General features: G+C 40.2%; 1 protein-coding gene across 11 annotated transcripts in view; it reads left to right on the plus strand.

The window, feature by feature from the left end:
- The window catches only part of FREM1 (FRAS1 related extracellular matrix 1), a 97,273-nt gene that overhangs the window by 14,839 nt on the left and 62,263 nt on the right, over positions 1-20,171 (plus strand). For 9 of the 11 annotated variants that reach the window (XR_004646124.1, XR_004646125.1, XM_034773551.1 and 6 more), the window contains 9 exons: positions 4,067-4,161; positions 6,104-6,405; positions 6,913-7,109; positions 8,613-8,936; positions 11,057-11,165; positions 12,813-12,944; positions 16,296-16,640; positions 17,265-17,407; positions 19,019-19,215. Coding sequence is in view for 8 of the 11 variants with exons in the window: in XM_034773551.1 (XP_034629442.1) it covers positions 4,067-4,161; positions 6,104-6,405; positions 6,913-7,109; positions 8,613-8,936; positions 11,057-11,165; positions 12,813-12,944; positions 16,296-16,640; positions 17,265-17,407; positions 19,019-19,215 (1,844 nt within the window). In the remaining 3 variants the exon portion in view is untranslated. Of the gene's footprint in view, positions 1-4,066; positions 4,162-6,103; positions 6,406-6,895; positions 7,110-8,612; positions 8,937-11,056; positions 11,166-12,812; positions 12,945-16,295; positions 16,641-17,264; positions 17,408-19,018; positions 19,216-20,171 lie in introns of those variants that run through there. The other 2 variants (XR_004646126.1, XM_034773550.1) reach the window with 2 other exon arrangements.

Raw genomic sequence — 20,171 nt, forward strand, 5'->3', positions numbered from 1 at the left:
AAACCATAATCAAACCTTATTTCCCCCCCAAGATTTGAAAAGGTAGGGTTAACTTTAATATATGCAGTCTAATATATGTATAATCTTCTCCTTGCTTTCTGGTTTTGCAAGCAGAAGTATCAAACTACCCAGAGTAAATCTCTTTCTTGATGTATCTGTGGGCTGGATAACTATTTTTCACACCAGAGTTGCGTATCTAAATTGATTTGAGAGTTACATTTTGCCTCCAAGAGCCTGTGCATGTGCAGACTGTAAGGGCAAGGGAACAAGGCTGGAGTAGTGGTGCTGGGGTATTACTCCTGTACGTGCTGTTTCCACTACAGCTTCTTTGTGCCACTCGGGTGACTCAAAGGAGTTGTAGAACTGGTTTAACTGCTCAGGGAGGATTCCCCCAGTGCGGGAAAATCCCTGTGTGGTTCAGAGACCCTGAATTAGCTTCTACATGCCCCTCCTTTTGGACCCTCTGATGCTGGGGGCATGTGTAGGAGAAAAGAGGGGAGTGGCCAGGACTTCTCTATGCCCTAGTGAATCCCCCAGGGCTGGAGTGGCTCCTTGAGAAACAGGCAGCTGAGCTGCATTCCTACCCTGAGCTGTGCCAAGCACTAGATTGGAACCGCGTCTCCAGGAGCACTGGGAATGTGGATTCACCACAACCTTACTTCTTGGACACCTGGAAAACAGAGCCAGAAGCTGTCTTCTCACCCTCACCTCTTCCTCTTCCTTCAGTGGCCAGGGCCCTCTCATAAGACCTTCTGTTCTAGGGACAGGGGGCCCTTGTTCTACCTTGGCTACTTGGAGGAGGCAACAACCAAAGCAAGGAGCCTTCCCCTCCAATCCCCCAGCATCCAGAGGAGCTGGGAGGGCACCCTCTTGAAATGGTGAAGGTGGCCCTCCTTATCAACAAGCAGCAGGGTGGCACTCTGGGGTAGTAGCAGCACCACCAACAGGGCCTCCTGGGTCTAGTCTAGTATGAAGGGGCCTGCTCTGCTTTGCTGTTGGGTTTGGAGCCACATCGCTTAATCCTTGACTCTAGTCTCTGCTGCTCTTCCTTTTGCTGGAGGCTGTCTGAAGACTCAGGCAGATGTCACTGCAACACTTCCACTCAGCTCATGTTTTCAATCTATTATTTGCAACTATTAGGGCTAGAAACTTTTAAAATCTAATCACATGACTTTGGAAGGCAGAGTCCTAGGCACTGGCCTAAAGTGTTAACCTAACCTGAGTAAAGATATTAAGCTAGCCCATGGTTGGCGCTGAGCATGCTCTGTCAACCAGGAAATGCTGCAGTCAGAAACTGTCTCTAGTCTGATATGGTTTATTGTCATTTAAGTGAATAATGTGCTAGGAATGTTTAACAATTTAATTATAAATTGTAATTGAAAAGCAGTTGAAGTGGAAAAAATAAAGCTAGACAGTAATTAGGAAAAGATTTAGCTCTCCTTTGTTTTACTTAGGAAATTTATAGACAATTACAGTTGCCTGTTTGTATAAAAGGAAAACATATTAGGAAACATAAAACAGATGTTTCTTTTAACAAAGCAGATTGTGTCTTTATTTTATAATCACTATCTATCAATGGTAGGAGGCTTGTGTAGAAAGGTCCTTCATTTTTTTTTTAAATCTCCCTTGTTATCAGTTAAGAACAAGAACTAATGATGTCGTGTAAAAATGTTTATTCATAAGCTAAACCTTATCCTCTAGTGGATCACACAGCCTAAAACCAGAGATGCATGATGAAAACTGCGTTCTCAGACTCTGAGGCCAGATTCTCAACCTGTGTTGATCAGTGTAATGCCATGGATTTTGAAGGAGCTACATTGATTTACATCAGCTGAGAAGCTGACCCTTAACGTACAACATTGAACTGTGGAGAGCTAGCATGCAGGAAGGGTTTTTTAAAATTATACACTGTGCATATTTGTTGTTTAGGCAAATGGTCCTAACTTCAGCTGAGTATTCTTTCTTAACATCATGATTTGAGAACTTCAATTAACACTTTCTAGTTTACTAATTAAAATAATATTTAAATATCATTCCACTCTATAATAGAGAACTTGTATTTCACAACACTTTGATTAATGTTAGTATGTTAACCAAAGTCATCACTAAAAAGGAAAGAGAAAGGCAGGTTAAGGCTGATAAAGTTGTTCACTGTTAGGTTACGTACTGAAAAATCACAAGGCACCCTTTTAGGAGTTGCTTAGTTTTTCTTAGACATAGAAGAGAGATTCAAAAGAACAAGAGATTCAGACAGTAGTGTAGCCAGCACATTTCGCACAGGCTGCTTCCACAGAAGTAAAAGATAGAACATTTGTTGCAACAATGAATCTGGTTTGATTATTTCCAGGATACTGTAGCTAGTTAAGTTTATCTTAACCCGGCTGTATCTTCTTGGAGAACAAACTAACCTTAAAATATTATTCTCCGCTGTGCACTTATCTATGAAAATTGAAGTCAGGGGATATATTTGAAGACCCCAGAAACAAATGACAGTTACCATCTGGTTTCAAGTCAATAAGAACAACATGCAACAGAAATTCACATTATATTTTTAAACATTGACAAGCTGTTGCAATGTAAATACTTTCATAATATAAAAGAAATGTAAATTCTAGTTTTGTGGAATTTTCTGAAAGAAACAAAGGGCAGTATTTTCATCCAGCATTAGTTAATGACTGTCCTGTTACCAAAGGGTTGACCTATTGCTGAATGCTGAAGAGCTGCTGCTTTTGATTATGGAAGGCCCAATACTTTTAGGGGAAAGTTGCCTCCTGTGATAGATACACTGATGACATGCATCTTTGTCTTCACATCAGGCATTAATTCAGCAAAGCATTTGAGTATGTGTGCGAATCCATCATTATTCTGCAAACCACTCAAGCAAGTCCCATCAATGGAATTTAAGTGTGTGCTGCTCTGACTGAAACTAACATGTAGTTATTCTTTTTAAAATTGTAGAATACCAGTCGCCCCTTGGTACCCAGTATTTCTCTGCTTCTTTTGCTAACTCTCTACTACAGTTCAGGGCAACTGCACCTGCATTTCCTCTAGTAGTCCAGCTAGAGTACCCGCTCTCAGGCTTCCGGCTCCCCAGCCATTGCCTTTCTGGGTGGAGTCACGTGTCTCTCCTTTCTGACTGGTGTATTTCCAGGCTGCACAGTTCCCTGCCTTCAGTGTGTATTTCCCAGCACAGACAGGTTGCCCAAGGACACCTGCTTGTTTTTCCTTCAGAAATGGTTAACAGATGTAATTGCTACAGTTATAAAGAACCACACAGTACTTCCTATGCAAGCCTACTTCATTCTTAAGCTAATATATACAAGAAACATTCCGATAACATATTTGTTGACATTACTAAAAAAATTACAGAGAAAACATATTAAAAATAATAAATGAGCCAAAATGCATGCTAATGAGCTTAGCAGAATTAACCCCAACCCTTACATGGATTCGGGCAGGAGCAGTCCTCCAACCTTCCACCCAAGGGAAGTTCTTGGGATTACCAGTTCATCATAGTTTCAGCTCAAATGCATTATGCTCACAACATGTTTAACTCACACTTTATATGGTTTGGGGGTCTTTGAGAACAGATACCCATTGTGTAGGAGCTATCTTCGAAAGGTTGGCTATGGAGGAGAGAATTTGCATTCCCCTCACCCAAAGATATTTCCTAGGAAATCCACTTCACACTTATTGTTCCAAAAAAAGACCCTGGATGTTCCTAATACCTTCCAGAGATTGCAGTAATCTTGTTTTCCTGATAAAGTTCCATACATCTCATAATGGTGTATAAACCTTTGCATTTCTAATACAATGACCTGCAAAGATGGTCAACTTAATTCAGTGAAGTTTAATTTTTATTCAGTGAAGTTGGTTCAGGATGTGGATAGTCTGTCACACACTGAACAACAAAAGTCTGACTTCTGTTTTGTAGAAACAAAATACAAATTAAAAAGTGTGCTTTGTTCTAAGAACACTTCTCTGACAATCAGCGAACAGAAGAAGGAAATGCTGGAACCTGACATTCTCGACAGCATTTACTTATCTATTCTTTCCATCTCAATAGGTATTTGACTGTCATTTCCTTCCGAATGAAATCAAGTATACTCATAATGGCTGTCCAATTTTAGATGAAGACATGGTCATGCTTAGGCTGTACAGGTAAGCAGCACTGAAGCATTATGTATTATTATCACTAGTAAAAACAACTGTTTTTCATGAAGAAAAAGCAGTCTATTTTTCAGGCAAATAAAAATTCTTCCATTTATATCTGCAGTAACTACTTATGTACACTGGAAGGCATCATTAACCAATAACCCATGCTGTGATCTATTTATAGTATTATCTGTCAAAATATATATGAGAAACACTCTGATAACATATTTGTTGACATTACTAAACATTGGTTTATTTGTATACTACAGAAACTGACTGATTCTTCCTGTTACTGTTAATACTGACAACAGCACTTACAAAGTGCATCACATTCTCAAAGTGCTGCACAGACATTAAGGGTCAGATTCTGTTACTTTTACTCCCACTGAGCAGTGCTTTCCTCCACAAGTAATCCCTTTGACGTCAATGGGATTTCTTGTGGAGTAAGATACTATTCAACGTAAGCGAGGAAATGACAATCAGGCCATAAATAATTCTCATGATCCCTCTTTAGATATAATTTTCCTGGATGGGAAACAAAAACATATTGTCTTGAAAGTTTATGCCCACTGGATTCTGCTGTATCAGGGCCTGAAATAATCACTGGTATAAATTAGAGCAGCCCCTTTGTGATATGATGGTAATTGGGGCAACATAAGTTTTTAATATATTTATCCTCACAACATCACTATGACATAGCACAATACTATTAACCCCATTTGACAAATGGAGAACTGAGGCAGAGAGGCTAAGTGACTTTCCAAAGGTCACACAGGAAGTCTGCAGCACAGCAGAACTTTCCAAGATCCTAGTCCACTAATCATTGGACAATCCTTCTTGTCCATGCACCAAAGGAATGGCATATAGGAGTTGGAGTGGATTAAAGTGCCAAGAATGGGGGGATACAATGTTTCCCTTGATGGAATCTGTAGTATGTCAGGGTTCAATATAGGCATCTTAGAGGAAGACAGATCAATGAGATGATGATACAGGGTTTCTAATTGATCTCATTAGCATGTAGAGAGGAGGTACAGGAAGGCACAGCCAGATGGCAAGAGCTACAAAGAAGATTTGTGGATCAGCAATAGCAAGGATATGTGAAGAAACAGAGCAGAAGCCACTATTGGAAGAGGAGGAAACTGGAATAGTGGTGTAGGAGTGGGGAAGAGAGAGAGAAATCAGGTTCATGAGATAAGTAGAACAAGTTCATGGGGAATTTTGAACTGGATCCTGAAATGAATAGGGAGTCAGTGGAGTCTCTCAGTGAGGGTAATGTGATCACATTTTTTATACGTGTGAAAAGGTAGGCTGCAATATTCTTCGTCTTCTGGAGTCTGGAGATCTAAGATTTGGAGATACCTCAGAGAAGGGAGTCAAAATAATCAAGGTGAGAAGGCACTTGTAAGTTTCAGCTGTGGTAAATCTGAAGAAGTGGCATACCCTGGCAATGTCATGGAGATGACATGTAAGTAGGTACCCTGTGTTTTCTAGCATAGTGCACATACAATGAATAGGGTGCAAACTCACTCATGTATTTATGAGAACACCTTTATAGCTCACCTACATGACCGCAGCTATAAAATTCCCTGAGCTTGGTTGTTCCCACTGTTGTTTCCTGAGACACCTTTGTCCTGGCCCTAAATTCAAGATGCCTTATAAGACAATCAAATCCTTTATTATTCTGGATTCAAACAAATAAGAACAACCTGGTTTGGGATGAGTCCATGGAAATAACTCTGCACCTCCAAGCCAGAGCCCTCAATACCACGGTGAGTCAGGAGAAAAGCCCTGCATCTCTATCAGGGTCATAAAACTTGACCATCTAGTTATGTGGTGACAAGGAGATGTGCAGAAATGGGGAATTTCAGAGTTGAGGATAATCCTGAGTTCACAGGCAATGGAGGGAAGTTGGAATGACATATTACTAATTATTTTTTATCTTCGACAGATTTACAGAAACTGAAACATTCACAGAAATGTTCATCCTTCAAGTGCAATTACTTGAGCCAGATTGTAATATCATCAAAATGAGCACCAATGTGCTGGAGGTCCCTGAATTTTATGGCCTGTCCAGGGAGATTGACAAGAATGTGCTCACTTTTGACTATGACAAGAAGACAAACCTGGAGTGCACCATCAAACTGGCTTCTTTAGAAACTCTTCTACCAGCCCATGGTCAACTTGTCATTGGAGAACCTCAGCAAGAAGAGCCTCGTGGAGATCAACCTCATAGCTTCTTCCCTAGATCCAGTATGATATGCTTTAATTGTTTGTATTAACAACATTTGCAAAGAGAGTGGACAGAATACCTGCCACAATACCTGCCACAATAGTATCCTTCATATGCGTTGCTAAGATCTGTTACTTAAAATGGATGTGGTGATGCAACTAAGAATCAGAGAGAGCAGGAGGATATTAGGGATAAAATGGAAGTTAAGGATGCTCAGTCCTCCAGGATTGGCTATGTCTTAGAAGATCTACAATAAAGCTTCTAGGCTTTGGGCATAGTATTGTTGGATTAATATCTGAGCCAGAATGAAAGGCTAACATGACCAGAAACACAACAAAGAAAGTGAAGTTGGAGCTGGAAAATGTCAGTCAACCCAACACAATTGTTATTTGGGCGGAGGGCGGGGGAAGGAGTCCTATGCTTTGTCATATTGCCCTTTTACGGCACTTTTAGCTGAGTGTTCCTGTACTGTTTATCAAGTTTATTGTTTAAACAAATATTTTACTACAGCTTCTATTGGATTATAGAGCACAGAACAAGCCAAAGGTGCAGGAGTGGGCTCTGTGATCCAGAACTGAAGATGATTCAGAACACCAAAATGAGCTGTGAGGAATTTTTGCTGATGGGAATTAGATATCAGCATCTTGACCCCCCTTCACCTAACATTGATTATATTCCTATCAGGCTGGACCTCACAGACAGCAGAAGCAAAACGCTGCACAAGGTAGAGTTTTATACAGCTGTGTAGTTTCTGGTATTCTGTCATGTTCATGATTTTATTTGTGTGAGTAGACAACAGGCCAAATTAATGGCTGCCATAATTCTACTGAAGTAAATGGAGTTACACTGGGGACAAATGCTGCCCAATAACTTGAGTACTCAGAGAAGCAATTACTAGGTATAAAAAAGGGGGTGGGAGGAGTGGGATGGTGAGGAATAGGAAAAATCATTATGTATGACATCACAATCATTATCAGTAACTGAATTATTTTGCGTAATAACCTCATAGTGAGAGCCTGTATAGTGGTTAAAGTACAGGACTCAAGGTCAGGGCTTCTATTCTTAGGCCTGCTACTAATGTGACCTTCCTGACCAAATCACTTCAGACCAGTTTTTCAAAAGTAGACAGTAATTTTGGAAGCCCAGCTTAAGATACTGGAGAACTGATCTGCAGAGGCACTGAGACCCACAACTTCAGCTGAAGTCAATAGGAACTACAGATGCTCAGCACCTGTGAAAATCAGGCCCTTGGAATCTCAGGTTGAGCACCCACAAACAGAATCACCCCAAATTAGAATTTGTTTTTAACATATTTGTGAGTCAGTTTCCCCATTTGTACACTGCAGGTAACACCACTTACCTACATCACAGTAGGGCAGTGAGCATTAATGAATGTCAGCATAACCACTTTGAGATGCTGTCATGAATCTGTCCTGGGCAGAGCACCCCTTTCCGGAGCTAGATAGGGAGCACAGGCAAGTGGCTCTAATTGCCCACACCCCTGCAGGAGTTGTGGGGCATGTCAGTCTAGAGGGGCCAGTGCTTAACCCTCCAGCCAAGGCCTTCTGGCTGGTTCTTTCCCTCTCAGGATCACAGGTGAAACAAACAAAACCATCCACAGTCAGCAAACAAAGTTAAATAAAAGCAGAAAGGAAAAGCAAGAAACCCATAGGCAGCTTTAGTGAGGATATTGACCTCTCTCACTTCAGAGGGCCTTGGAAATATCACAGTCTGCCCCAGAGTCCACTGGGTCTCCAGTATAAGTCTCAGTCTCTTTCCACTTCTTATCCCAGGGGGTCTGTGTCCTCCTTTCTGCAAGAGCAGAGGCACTATTGGCTGGCAGACCTCTCTCTGGGAACAGGGGAGCTCAACAGCCTGTTACCTTCCCAAGGTTCCCACCATCTGAGTGGAGTTTTCTTCCTTTTAACTCCTCCTCCAATCCTGGCATGATTTGCAGCTTTAGGGGGTGGGGCCAAAGCAGCTCCTTAATAGTTCATAGGTTCTCCATGTGGGGGTCATGATTATCCTGCCCTTCCCATAAAATGGCAGGGGGAACCCAACAGAAAAAAGGTTGAAAACCAGTGGGTTAGTTCTTTAGGACTCAGATCAACAAAGGAAATGAAAATGTGCTTAACCTTACGCATACAGTATGCTTAAATACCATTGGAGTACTCATATAAAATCTTACTTGACCTATATTCTGCCCTGACTCTTTTTCCTTTCATAGACAGAGCATGCATGGCTCCCTGTCCAAATCAAAGGTGCCATTCCTAACCAAATCCCCAGAGCTGCCTTCATGGCTATGTTCATCCTGGAGGTGGATCAGTTTATTTTGAGCCCCATGACAACAACAACGGTGGATGCTGAAGACAGTGAAACACCCAAATCCCTGCTAGTGTTCAACATTACCAAGCCACCCCCACAAGGCTACATCACTCATCTGTTAGACCATACCAAGCCTATCACCTCCTTCACGTGGAAAGATCTCAGTGAGATGCTTATCGCATATCAGCCTCCAAACAACAGCCATACAGAGAGGAGGAATTATGAGGTAACAATGGGACATACAGAGCCTCTTCTTTTTCCCCCTCTCTAGCATTCAGTAAGTTGTAAATAGATGTGTTCATTTGTAATAGGTAACTATGAGCAAAAAGAATCTTTCCATTGATATGAAACATATCTCACTAAAATGTGAGGTGTATTTTAATGACATTTTTCTTTGAAGTCTGCTGCTATTACTGCTGGGACTCCCATGAAAGAGAATCCTGTGACCCTGGCAAGCTACCATAGACCCCCTAAAATGTCCCCTCAGTCTACTGGAGAGCTCAACTTGCCTGACCAAAATGTTTCACTTAAGGGATCTCATCTCTCTACATCCCTGCCCATCATTTGTTGAGCACTGACTTCCTTTCACACATTTTCATACATTCTTACCTCTGGTGCTACAAGAGTCACATTCTCTGTATCTACTGAGGTCACTATTTACTGCAAATCACCTCTGTAACCTAGCGGCAAATTCTTTGTATAATATACAGACAGTAGGCTTGATTCCAATCTCATTGACGTATTTTACATCTGGTAACACCACTGACTTCATTGGAGTTACTCAAATTTCTTGCTGGTGTGAGTGAGTTCAGAATCAAGCCCTATGTATATTTTATTATTTCTTTTGAATTTTAAATGGTACTGTCTGCTGAGTATACTACCCAGCTGTACTTCATTATGAGGTCTAGCACTAATTCTGACATATCAGTTTACCACAAATCAGGTGTTCTTTTGCTGTACACTACTTATTTAGGCCAGGTCTACACTACACATTTACATCGGTATAACTACATTGCTCGATGTGAAAAATCCACACCCCTGAGCAACCCAGTTGTACTGACCTAACCCCCAGCGTAGTCAGTGCTCTGTCGATGGGAGGGCTTCTGTTGACTCAGCTACCGCCTCTCGCTGCGGTCAATTAACTGTGCCCATGGGAGAAGCTCTTTCGTCGGTGTAGTAGCGTCTTCACTGAAGTGCTACAGAGTTCAACTGCGCTGCTGCAGCTTTTTAAATGTTGACCTGCCCTCAATCTATTGACATCAGAAACGCCAAGTTGTGAGACTAAGATTACAGAAATATTTTACATCCTAAAGAAATGAATTGCACATCTTTTCCAGCATTGCCCATAACAGTGTTTAGCTGTCAGGTCTGTGCCACTGGGTTTTACTTATTTTTGTATGAAGTCTTCCTTGATATTTTATTCTTGATATAAATATTTTGCGGTGTTAACTGTTACAGCATTTAATAATAGTACACTGTGGGAAGGAGACAGAAGAGGTGAGAAATTATGTATTTTCAAAAGCAGTTTGATGAGAGAGAGAGTCCAGGGAGAGATCCAGGTACATAGTTGCAGGTGGCAGGAGATGCGGAAAGGGGCTCATTCTAACAGTGGCGAGATATATGAAGAGACAGGAAGTCAGAGGCAAGGCAAATGGATGAAGAAGAAATAGACAGGGAAAGAGAGTGACAAGGTCTATGCAGTAAAATACTGTGGTACCTGATCCCAGTAGATTGACAGGGAATGTCTATTTTAGTTCAACAGGGTCATGGGACCCTCACAGGAATTCAAGCAGTAATAGCGGCTGTCTGAGGAAACTGTAAGTAAAAATCTGCCTGATGGGCTCACCTTCAAGAATCCCTGGGAAGTGTTTGTTTTTAAAAACTTATTTTTTGTACAACTTGTACTTAATTTTCCTCACATTTTTATTTACCATATTGCATCTGATAGACTTAAAAAGCAGAAGCTGAGCAAGGAAATGTACCCCAAAGCTTTTTATTGTTGCAAAATCTCTGTGAGTATAGTCCGCCCTAGTGCAAATTAAAATGTGTATCTTTCCTGTTCATTTATATAAATTTATAACCATATTTAATCTTATTTTCCCTACATTACCTGTAAAGATCACAACGCAGAAAAACAGAGCTATAAGGTGGTACAGAAAACTAGGGGTTCGAATAACATACTGAACTACTTTAGATTTGTTCCTTTGGTTGTCATATTATCCGAATCCCTTGAAGTTTAGAGTGCCTAATATTTCAGTTATCTGCATGCTGCATATACTTTGTCACACATAGACAAAGATATTTCAACCTGTTTTTTCAACAAAGGTATGTCTTTTCATATAACAGGTGGAGTTAGAGGTTCATGACTTCTACTTTGAAAGGAGTTCACCAATCACTGTGCATATCTCCATCAGAACAACAGATACAAATGCTCCTCGGGTTTCATGGAATACAGGTGAGATTGAATTTCACTGAGTGAGTTCTGTTACAAAATGTATGTTGATGCAGAGATGCGTTGAAGGTACACCTCTACCCCGATATAACACGACCCAATATAACACGAATTCGGATATAATGCGGTAAAGCAGTGCTCCGGGGAGGGCGGGGCTGCGCATTCCGGCGGATCAAAGCGAGTTCGATATAACGTGGTTTCACCTATAACACGGTAAGATTTTTTGGCTCCCGAGGATAGCGTTATATCGAGGTAGAGGTGTACAAAGTTCAGGTTTGGATCCACAGTCTGCCCAGCTCAAAGTTCAGGGTGTGTGTGTGTGTGTGTGTGTGTGTGTGTGTGTGTGTGTGTGTTTCTCCTTCTCTATTTTGGTGTGACCCAGTCATAGAAGCTAGAACAAATGTCAGAATAAAAATGTAGAGTAACAGAAGCAGGAAATGGGGGGTATGAGAAAATCAAGATATTCTGTATCTTAATTAAATACAGTGATTACATTTTACTTTCTGCCACTTTTAAAAAAAATACATTCCTTCCTATTTTGTTTCCCATATAATTCCCTTTGTTCCTTGTATATTAATCTGCACAACCTATGCTCTTTTCCTGTTCAGAGGTCAATCCTAAAGAAGTTACAGACTTGTTCTAGGAATCACTTGGGAAAATGCTATGATCTTTGTTATGCAGTAGGTCAAACTAGATGATCATAATGGCTAGGAGATACTTTGATGTTATTTACTGAGAGGCTGTTGTGAGGAACGATCTATGTCTTAAATCAGGCCAATGGATTCTGTTGGAGAGGGAGTTAAAAGTGGTGTCAGAGAGTTGTGTGGCTTTTCTAGCCTTATCTGCTGTTTTGACAATATTAATGTATTATTTTATGTTAATATTTATAAATATTCATTAGTCACAAAAACCTATGGGTACATTTATACTACTATTAAGAACATAATCTGAAAACACATCATGGACCAACTTCACGTCAGTGCTATTCCTTTGAAATCAAGCAGTGAGTTTGATCTCTGAGATAGACCCCATCAGTAGCCAACCTATCTCTAACACCTGAAGATGACCATAGAAGCAGTGTTGTCACAATAGAAGGGAGTATTGAGAAGAACAGTCCTCAGCCTTCCCTTAGAGAAAAGTGCCCACAAATCTAACCCAACCTGAAATGTATGCTTAAGTAACAAGTTGGGTCATGCACTGTGCCTTGAAGGTCAACCAACTTTGGGCTCTAGTGCATTGACAAAGGAAGTGAATACCAGAACCGAAGGCATTCCACTAACTCCAGCCTCCCATCTCCTGGACATTCAAGTCTATGAGCTCTCAATAGGAACACCTTAGCTGATTTACTGTCAGGAAAGTATATAGGCAGGAAGTTGATCCATTAGATAGCTGGGAACCAAACTGTTTTATTCCTCTGTAATAGAGATCTGAGGGGCATTGACTAAAGTAAAAGTGCCTGGAATGAAAGCTGATAGTAGGGCTTTAGGTTATTTTTGAAATGCCTATTTGAAGGCAATTATGTTGATGGAATTTAATTTGTTCCTTCTCCTGACCATTTGCACAAAGCACTACAATAGATACACTGATAGCCTTCAATCTCATCCAGTTATAAACACACGCTTTGCTGAACCTATTCTCTGTTCTTTGTAGGCCTTGATCTCCTGGAAGGGCAGTCCCGACCAATCACATGGCAACAGTTTCAAATAGTGGACAATGACAACATCAGGGGTGTTCGCTTGGTCACAATTGATGGCTTACAGCATGGACGGCTCACTGTAAGAGGTAAATTGCCATTTCCTCTTTAGGGATTGGAAACAAATTGTGCATTCCACCTTTAGTGGATCGAATACAATAAAGATAGTTAGGTCCCTGGCTCTCATTGAAATCATTGAGAGTTAGATGCCTAAATACCACTGAAGTCTATGGAGTTACACCAGTGTAAAACCAATATCTCTGGGAGGGCAGTAAGGTCCAATATGTCTTTTTCCTCGTCTATGCTGTTTGTAGAGAAGAGCAAAACTGGAGGTGTTTTTATTTTTGCAAAACTCCCTATACATTAGCCATGGTTTTGGTTTTGCTAGTTTGGATCTAAATCCCATATGGTTTGAGCCCCCAGGTGGAAAAGATTGATGGAAAGGTCCAATCTTTACTCTTTTTTTTTTTTTTAAATAAACATTTGTTTAAGTTTATTTCCTTTGCAGACTCTGTGTGTGTGTGTGTGTGTGTGTGTGTGTGTGTGTGTGTGTGTGTGTGTGTGTGTGTGTAGATGGTTAACTGATAGGCACAAAGATCTAAATGACTGAACAGTATCTGATTTAAAATATTTTGAAACTATGTTCTATACAGGATTTCAGTTAACATTAAGATGACCAGCATTTGACCAGAGGGAGCAAAAACTAGAACTGCTCTGCATGGATTTATTCCTTCCCTATTTATCAAAAGCACCCTTGATGATGTCTTTAATTACATTAATACTATTTTAGGAGCAGTTTTGTTACTTTACTGTTTGTTACCTAATAGTTTTGCTCCCTCTGCTGTCTGGCTACTTCTACTGCTGTTGAATAATAATAATGTAGAGGGAAGTATTAAGACTGGGTATTTTTAAAAAAATCCTCTAAAAAGAGGTGAATTTAAGGAAATAAACTATATCTCAATAAACTATTCACTCAATTTGAGTAAATGTGACCTAGCTCAAATGTAATTATTTTCCTTTGCCACTACTGTGTTAAAGATGTGGCTAAAGAATAGTGGAGCTTGCTAACTGAGGAAAGCTTCTAAGTAAATATAGGTATTATTTAGAATCTGGAGCTTATTCTCCAGCAGATTATAGAAGTTTTTATAAATAGATCAAATTTTGGACCTAAGTGCCTTTACAATATTGCAGTAAATCAAGTCCAAACTTGACTTTTCGGGGTGATAATCTTTCATGTAATGAATGTTATTGCATACCATTACAATATTCTTAAGCATCCCTTATATCAGTAAGTGCAGAGGAATAGTTTTATTACTTTGAAAATGTAGGGCTTAATTCTCTATTCCATTAACACCATTTTTACATTAGTGTAGCTCCATAGATGAGTATAATCAGAGCGAGGTTCCAGAGTGTTAATGTAGTTTCTTTGTAGCAAAAAGAAACATTATCAATATAAAAATCATACCCTTAAAAATCCTTTCTTCTTTTATTAATAGCTTTGATTATAAAACTGAAAGAATTTTAAAGATCTAAGTGATTTTTCTCTATTTATGCTACGTTGCTATTTATGATACTTTTTACATTTTACTCGGCTTGTCAATGAAATGAGACTGCCCTGTTTCATTTTCATTGTGATCGTCAGTTTTAGTTTCTGGTTTTTATGCACTAGCACAATGCTGTTGTGTTTGCGAAAATGTTTAAGTAAAAGAAATCCATCCTGTGGTTGCAATAAAAGAAAAACCATTCAACTTTAAAAATGTTATTGAATTTTCAGATATGGAAAAATATAAATGAGATCTAAACACTTATGTGCAAGACAATAAAGTTAATATTAAAAAAGGAAAATAAAAAAAACTATCTGAAAGGATATATGTCCTGTTTTCCAACAAGATGCTGTCTGGAGTCTTCCATCATATGTGTAGTTGTGTATTGTTGTCATTTTACAAATAATTACTTCACACAATTTCCTGTAATATATAAATTCAGGGCTGGGCTGTGGATTTACCATTAGCCATGAGTAAGGCAAGTCAGTTGTACTGCCCCAGCAGTTAAACAGAGAATTGGAACTCAGAATCACAATCTGGTCCATGATTCCCTCCTTCTTTGGGGGGAGCTGTTCTGATTCAGCCCTTTACCCGGAGCAGATTACATCTCCCTGTATACCGGAGATGCACCAGCTGGCATGTTGGGAGGTAGGGTCAATGCTCTTCCCATACTCCAGTCCTTTCCCTCCCACTCCCCACACACCTGTGCAGCCAGATGTATCTGGCTCACAAAAGTTGCTCTCCCAGCAATGCTAGTAACTCCATTCCATGGGCACACAGGGCAATCCACAATCTTGCCCTCAATAAACTTTTCAACAATATATCTTTTTTTTTTGTCTTGTACAGGTCGATTAGATATCCAAACCTGGAGTTTAGCATTCCAGTTAAGCATAACTAGTTTGACAGAGATTACTAATAAAGGCAATGCCCACTGAAATCAATGGAAAGACTCCTGTTAACCTCAGTGGGCATTGAATTAGGCTCAACATTTCTACCAACTATTTAGTATGCCATTTTGTATTATTTGGCAATACTAAGTGCCAAATTGTAGGGCCTGTTTATGGACCAAAGAAGGCTTCTGAAGCCTGGGAACTGGTATGGTCCTATGGCATGGCAGCTGGGATAACTGTTGAGAGAGAGGCTCCACAGGGGAACTTTGCTCCTGTTGTGCACTGTAAAACAGTGTTGTATGTAGCTCTCTCTGTGCCACCACACAAGGAGTTTTTTGTGGGGCATTGTATGTGTGCAACAATTGGATCGACAACTATCGTAGAAACCCTCCTCCAGTAGGGAATTTCAGGGTCTGGAAATACTATTGCAGCTGGGAATGGCTGTGCTGGTGCGCTGTAGTCTTGAAGTGGGAGAGTATTCCGCCCCTGTGCCCTTGAAGAAATCCCCTGCTCTAGAGTTAGAATTTGACCCTCAAGGCATTTTACCTAAATGAACAGTTGTGTGTGAGCATATAGTGCTGAGTACAATAGAGGTTCTATCCCTGTCTGGGACCTCTAGGTACAAATAAATAATAATAATTAATAATGGATGTTATTTGCTTACAATGAAATATTGATCTGTAATCAGAAAGCATATACTCTTTGGGCTTAAAATAAATTGTGACTGATGCTTTAAGAAGCAGTGGTAGATAGCAAACACTGATGTCTTCAAATGATCTATATGACAGCATTGATATTGTGGGGAGTTGTGTTTGCTACCACAGTTGTGTAACCGTTAGCAAAGTACATAGCTTAGTAACTATGCTGGACCATGTTAATACTTTCTGTTTAGATAGGTTTTGAATGAGTTTTTCTAACTCACACATGTATTTCCCCCCCCTTAATAAAATTCATACTGAGGCTGAATTACACATCTTTGAACCATCTTCTTTCATTCTTTTGACAGGCGGGAAAGGATTCATGTTCACGGTCTCTGACCTGAGGGCTGGGGTTGTTCGCTACCACCATGATGACAGTGACTCTACAAAAGATTTTGTGGTATTTAGGATCTTTGATGGTCACCACAGTATTCGCCATAAGTTTCCAATCAATATCCTGCCTAAAGATGACAGCCCCCCTTTCCTGATCAGCAATGTTGTAATTGAACTGTATGAAGGGCAGACCGTTCTGATCCAGGGCTCCATGCTTCAAGCGTCTGACATGGACTCCAGTGATGACTACATACTCTTTAATGTTACCAAACCACCACAGGCTGGAGAAATCATGAAGAAACCAGGGCCGAACCTTATAGGTAATCTAAGAAAACCACAGTAAGATGAACTTTCTTTTGCGGGGGCCAAACTGTGCTTGTGGTTACCTTGGTGTAAATCCTTTGAGTTGAATGGAGTTATTCTGGATTTACTTTGGTGTAACCGAGAACAGAATTTAACCCAGAGTCATCTCAATCGAAGAATATTTTTCTGTTGTACTTTCTTGGCTAGACGAATTTGGGTGGTCAAGAGACTTCCTTGCTGCAATGATTCCTACCAAGCTGAAAATTAGAGGATGGCACTGATGGTGCTAAATTGAGAGTGGGGGATGGGGGTTCTTTTATTCCATCCCTGGACACAGAATCCCTTTGCTAGATTTGTTAGATAGTTTTTATTTGTATAAATTCACCTTTTTTCCTCATCACTGGGCTTCAGAGCCATCACTGAGAATGCTCTTACTTCATATTGAACAATTATGAAGTTTTATTACAGTTTCTGATATAAAGATGGAGTTTTTAATCTCTTTCAGTGGATGCACTGGAGAAAGAAGAGAAACCATATAACAGGTCTCTTCTTTATGAGGATCAAGATGATCAAATTTACCAGTGATTAAAATTATAAACAGTTCTATGAAATGTGCTTTCTTTTATTCTTTGATTCAACAGGGTATCCTGTCACTGGCTTCCTTCAGAGAGATCTGTTTAATGGACTAATTTACTACCGTCACTTAGGAGGAGAAATATTTGAGGATTCCCTTGAGTTTGTCCTGTGTGATAGCCATGACCCTCCCAATCTCTCAGAGCCACAGGTATTACGTTTGAGGATTTCTTGCAATGTGTCAGGGGTGGCTCTAGCTTTCTTGCCGCCCTAAGCACGGCAATCAGGCAGCTTTCGGTGGCTTGCCTGTGGGAGGTCCGCCAGTCCTGCGGCTTTGGCATACCCGCCACTGAATTGCCGCCGAATCCATGGGACCGGCAGACCTCCCGCAGGCATGCTGCTGAAGGCTGCCTGACTGCTGCCCTCGCAGGGACCGGCAGGGCGCCCCCCCCACGGCTTGCTGCCCCAGGCACGCGCTTGGAGCGCTGGTGCCTGGAGCTGCCGCTGCAGAGTGTGGAGTAAATGTCTGGACACCAGCATACCTTCCTACATTGGATTGTTGAAAACCTTGTGATTTTTCCCTCTTTCTAACTGCCAGTCCTAAAAGCACAGGCTAGGATGTGAAAACCAAGCTGCGTCCTTTTCTGTGTGCACATTATTGCCAAATTCTCCAGACCAAATTCTCCCCTCGTTTATAACTCAGCAACCCTATTTTCTTTAATTTTTGTCTGACAGGAGAATATTGTCAGATCTCAAAGGCATTAATGGAGATTGTATCAGGTGTTAAAATGAAAGGCCAAATTCATTCTAAGGGCTAGATCCTCAGCTAGTACTGGCAGTAGCCACTTCGAAGTCAATAGATTTGCACCTATTTATACCACCTGAGGATTGAGCTGACTGAATTTAATATTTCCTTGACTTCAGAGGCACACTGCCAAGATTTGTGAATTTAAAATGTGCCCTCCTGTATATTTCTGTTATATATTATACATTAGTCCATCAGTTATTTTTCTGTGTGGATGTTTCAAAAAATAGGTACAGTGCCCTCCTGTCCTTAAGTAATATTTGACCACCTGTGCTTATGCGCAACCCTACAATAACAAAACCGTGAAACTGTAAGTAGAGCTGGTCAGAATTTTTTCTCAAAATGTGCTTTTGATGGAAAATGTTGCTTTTATCTAAATTGAAACATTTTGAAAAATATGACCATTTTGAATTCTTGCAGAGAAGTTATTTGTTTCAAAACAAAAAAATCATTTTGGAATTCCATTTCCGATTTCCACATTTCATTTCAGAATTTTAAAATGTTAGGATTTTTTAAAAAGTTTTTTACTTCTATATTATTTTTATTATTTTTACATTATTTCATGACATTGTAATAATTTAAATGTAAAATAAAAATAACAGAATATATAAAATCATTAAGGGCAGCTGCTACTTACTACTGGTTGAAATATCTTGTCTTCTGTTTCTGGTTTGCAGGAAATTTCAAAAATATTTGTTTTAGTTCCAAATGAGAATGAAAAGAACTTTTGAAATGTCAAACTTTCCCACGAAACAGAAATTCAGAGTTTTAACCAGCTCTGATTGTAAGGTCCTCAAACAAATAATAAGGAAGAATAACCAATATTACAATTGTATGAATGATGGAGAAAAAATTAAATGAAAAAAATGTGCTTCCATTTTAAAAGATTTGTTCAAATATTTTAAATATGAACTAAATTAACTCTGGTGGTTTCCTATAAGCATGATTCCAAGAGCATTTAGTGTGTTTCCAACATTCTACCAACCCTATGATATTTTTCTGTATTCTTTACTCTAGCTGGTGATAGTGCATATTATTCCTGTGGATGATCAGCTTCCAAAAGAAGCTTCTGGGGTTACCCGTCACCTCGCTGTCGAGGAAACTAAGATAGCTCATCTAACTAAGAAACATCTCCATTTCATAGACATGGAAGCACAAGAGAGAGAGCTCATCTACACAGTAACCACCTCCCCATTTTTCTCTTTTACTCATGGGTATGTGAGAGTGAATGTACACTCCTCAACACAGGAGATGGGCAGGCACCAAGTGGCAGGGGAAGTGTTGGTGGCAAAGTAAGGCTGTTGCCTGGGTGCACACACTAGGTTCCCAATCCTGCATGCATGGGCCTACCTATGTGGAGCTAGTTGCAGGACCAGGACGTAGTGTGTTAATAATCATGTGAGTCAAAGCCTAAAGCAACAGGACGTGAGGGGCAACATCAAGTGGTTAAAAGAGAGAGGCAGAGAACAGACAGAACCAGATGTTTTTTTCTTTTGTTTGACTTCACCTTGTATTTCACTGTGGCCCATTGGATGGTTGGTGGCCCATTTGGTGAGTTCAGCACCAGTACCCTCTCCAATTTACCAAGAGGAAAGAGTTTTGCTTACTACCACTCTGTAGCTCAGGGGATCAACACTTTTCTGTTTTGCGCCAGACCAGCAAAGAGTCAATCTGTAACTCAGTGGTATGGTTATCTGTCAGGTGGGTACATGGTTAATAGCTTTGAACAAGCCTGTGGGCTAATCAGAAGAACTGCAGCTGAAGCCTATAGTGGGCAGGAGAGAACTCAGAAGCCAGGTGCTGAGGATAACAGGAGGGAGATGGGCCTTTTATGTGTGTATGATATGAAGTTGATATACTCAAGACTGAAAAAAGTGGGTCCAAACTGTTCCGTAAGGTGTGAATAAGATCTTTCTAATAACTATAAGAATGTGAAGAGCTTAGGTCATCTTCATAAAACTGTAGCTTTGGAGTGGATCAAGTATTTTTAAGGGCTTTGCAAAGAAAATGGCGGAAATTGTTTGCACGAGGTTAAACAGAATAGCCTGTAGGGATCATGCTGAAGCTCCCAAAGCAAATAAATGGTCTCTTTGGAGGGGCTTTTTGTGTGTATATAAAAATTAAAATAAGAGATTTGTAATTTTGATGCCCTTTGTTTGGCAAAGTCCCA

This window comes from Trachemys scripta, chromosome 6 (assembly GCF_013100865.1).
Source record: "Trachemys scripta elegans isolate TJP31775 chromosome 6, CAS_Tse_1.0, whole genome shotgun sequence".
NCBI lineage: Eukaryota > Metazoa > Chordata > Testudines > Emydidae > Trachemys > Trachemys scripta.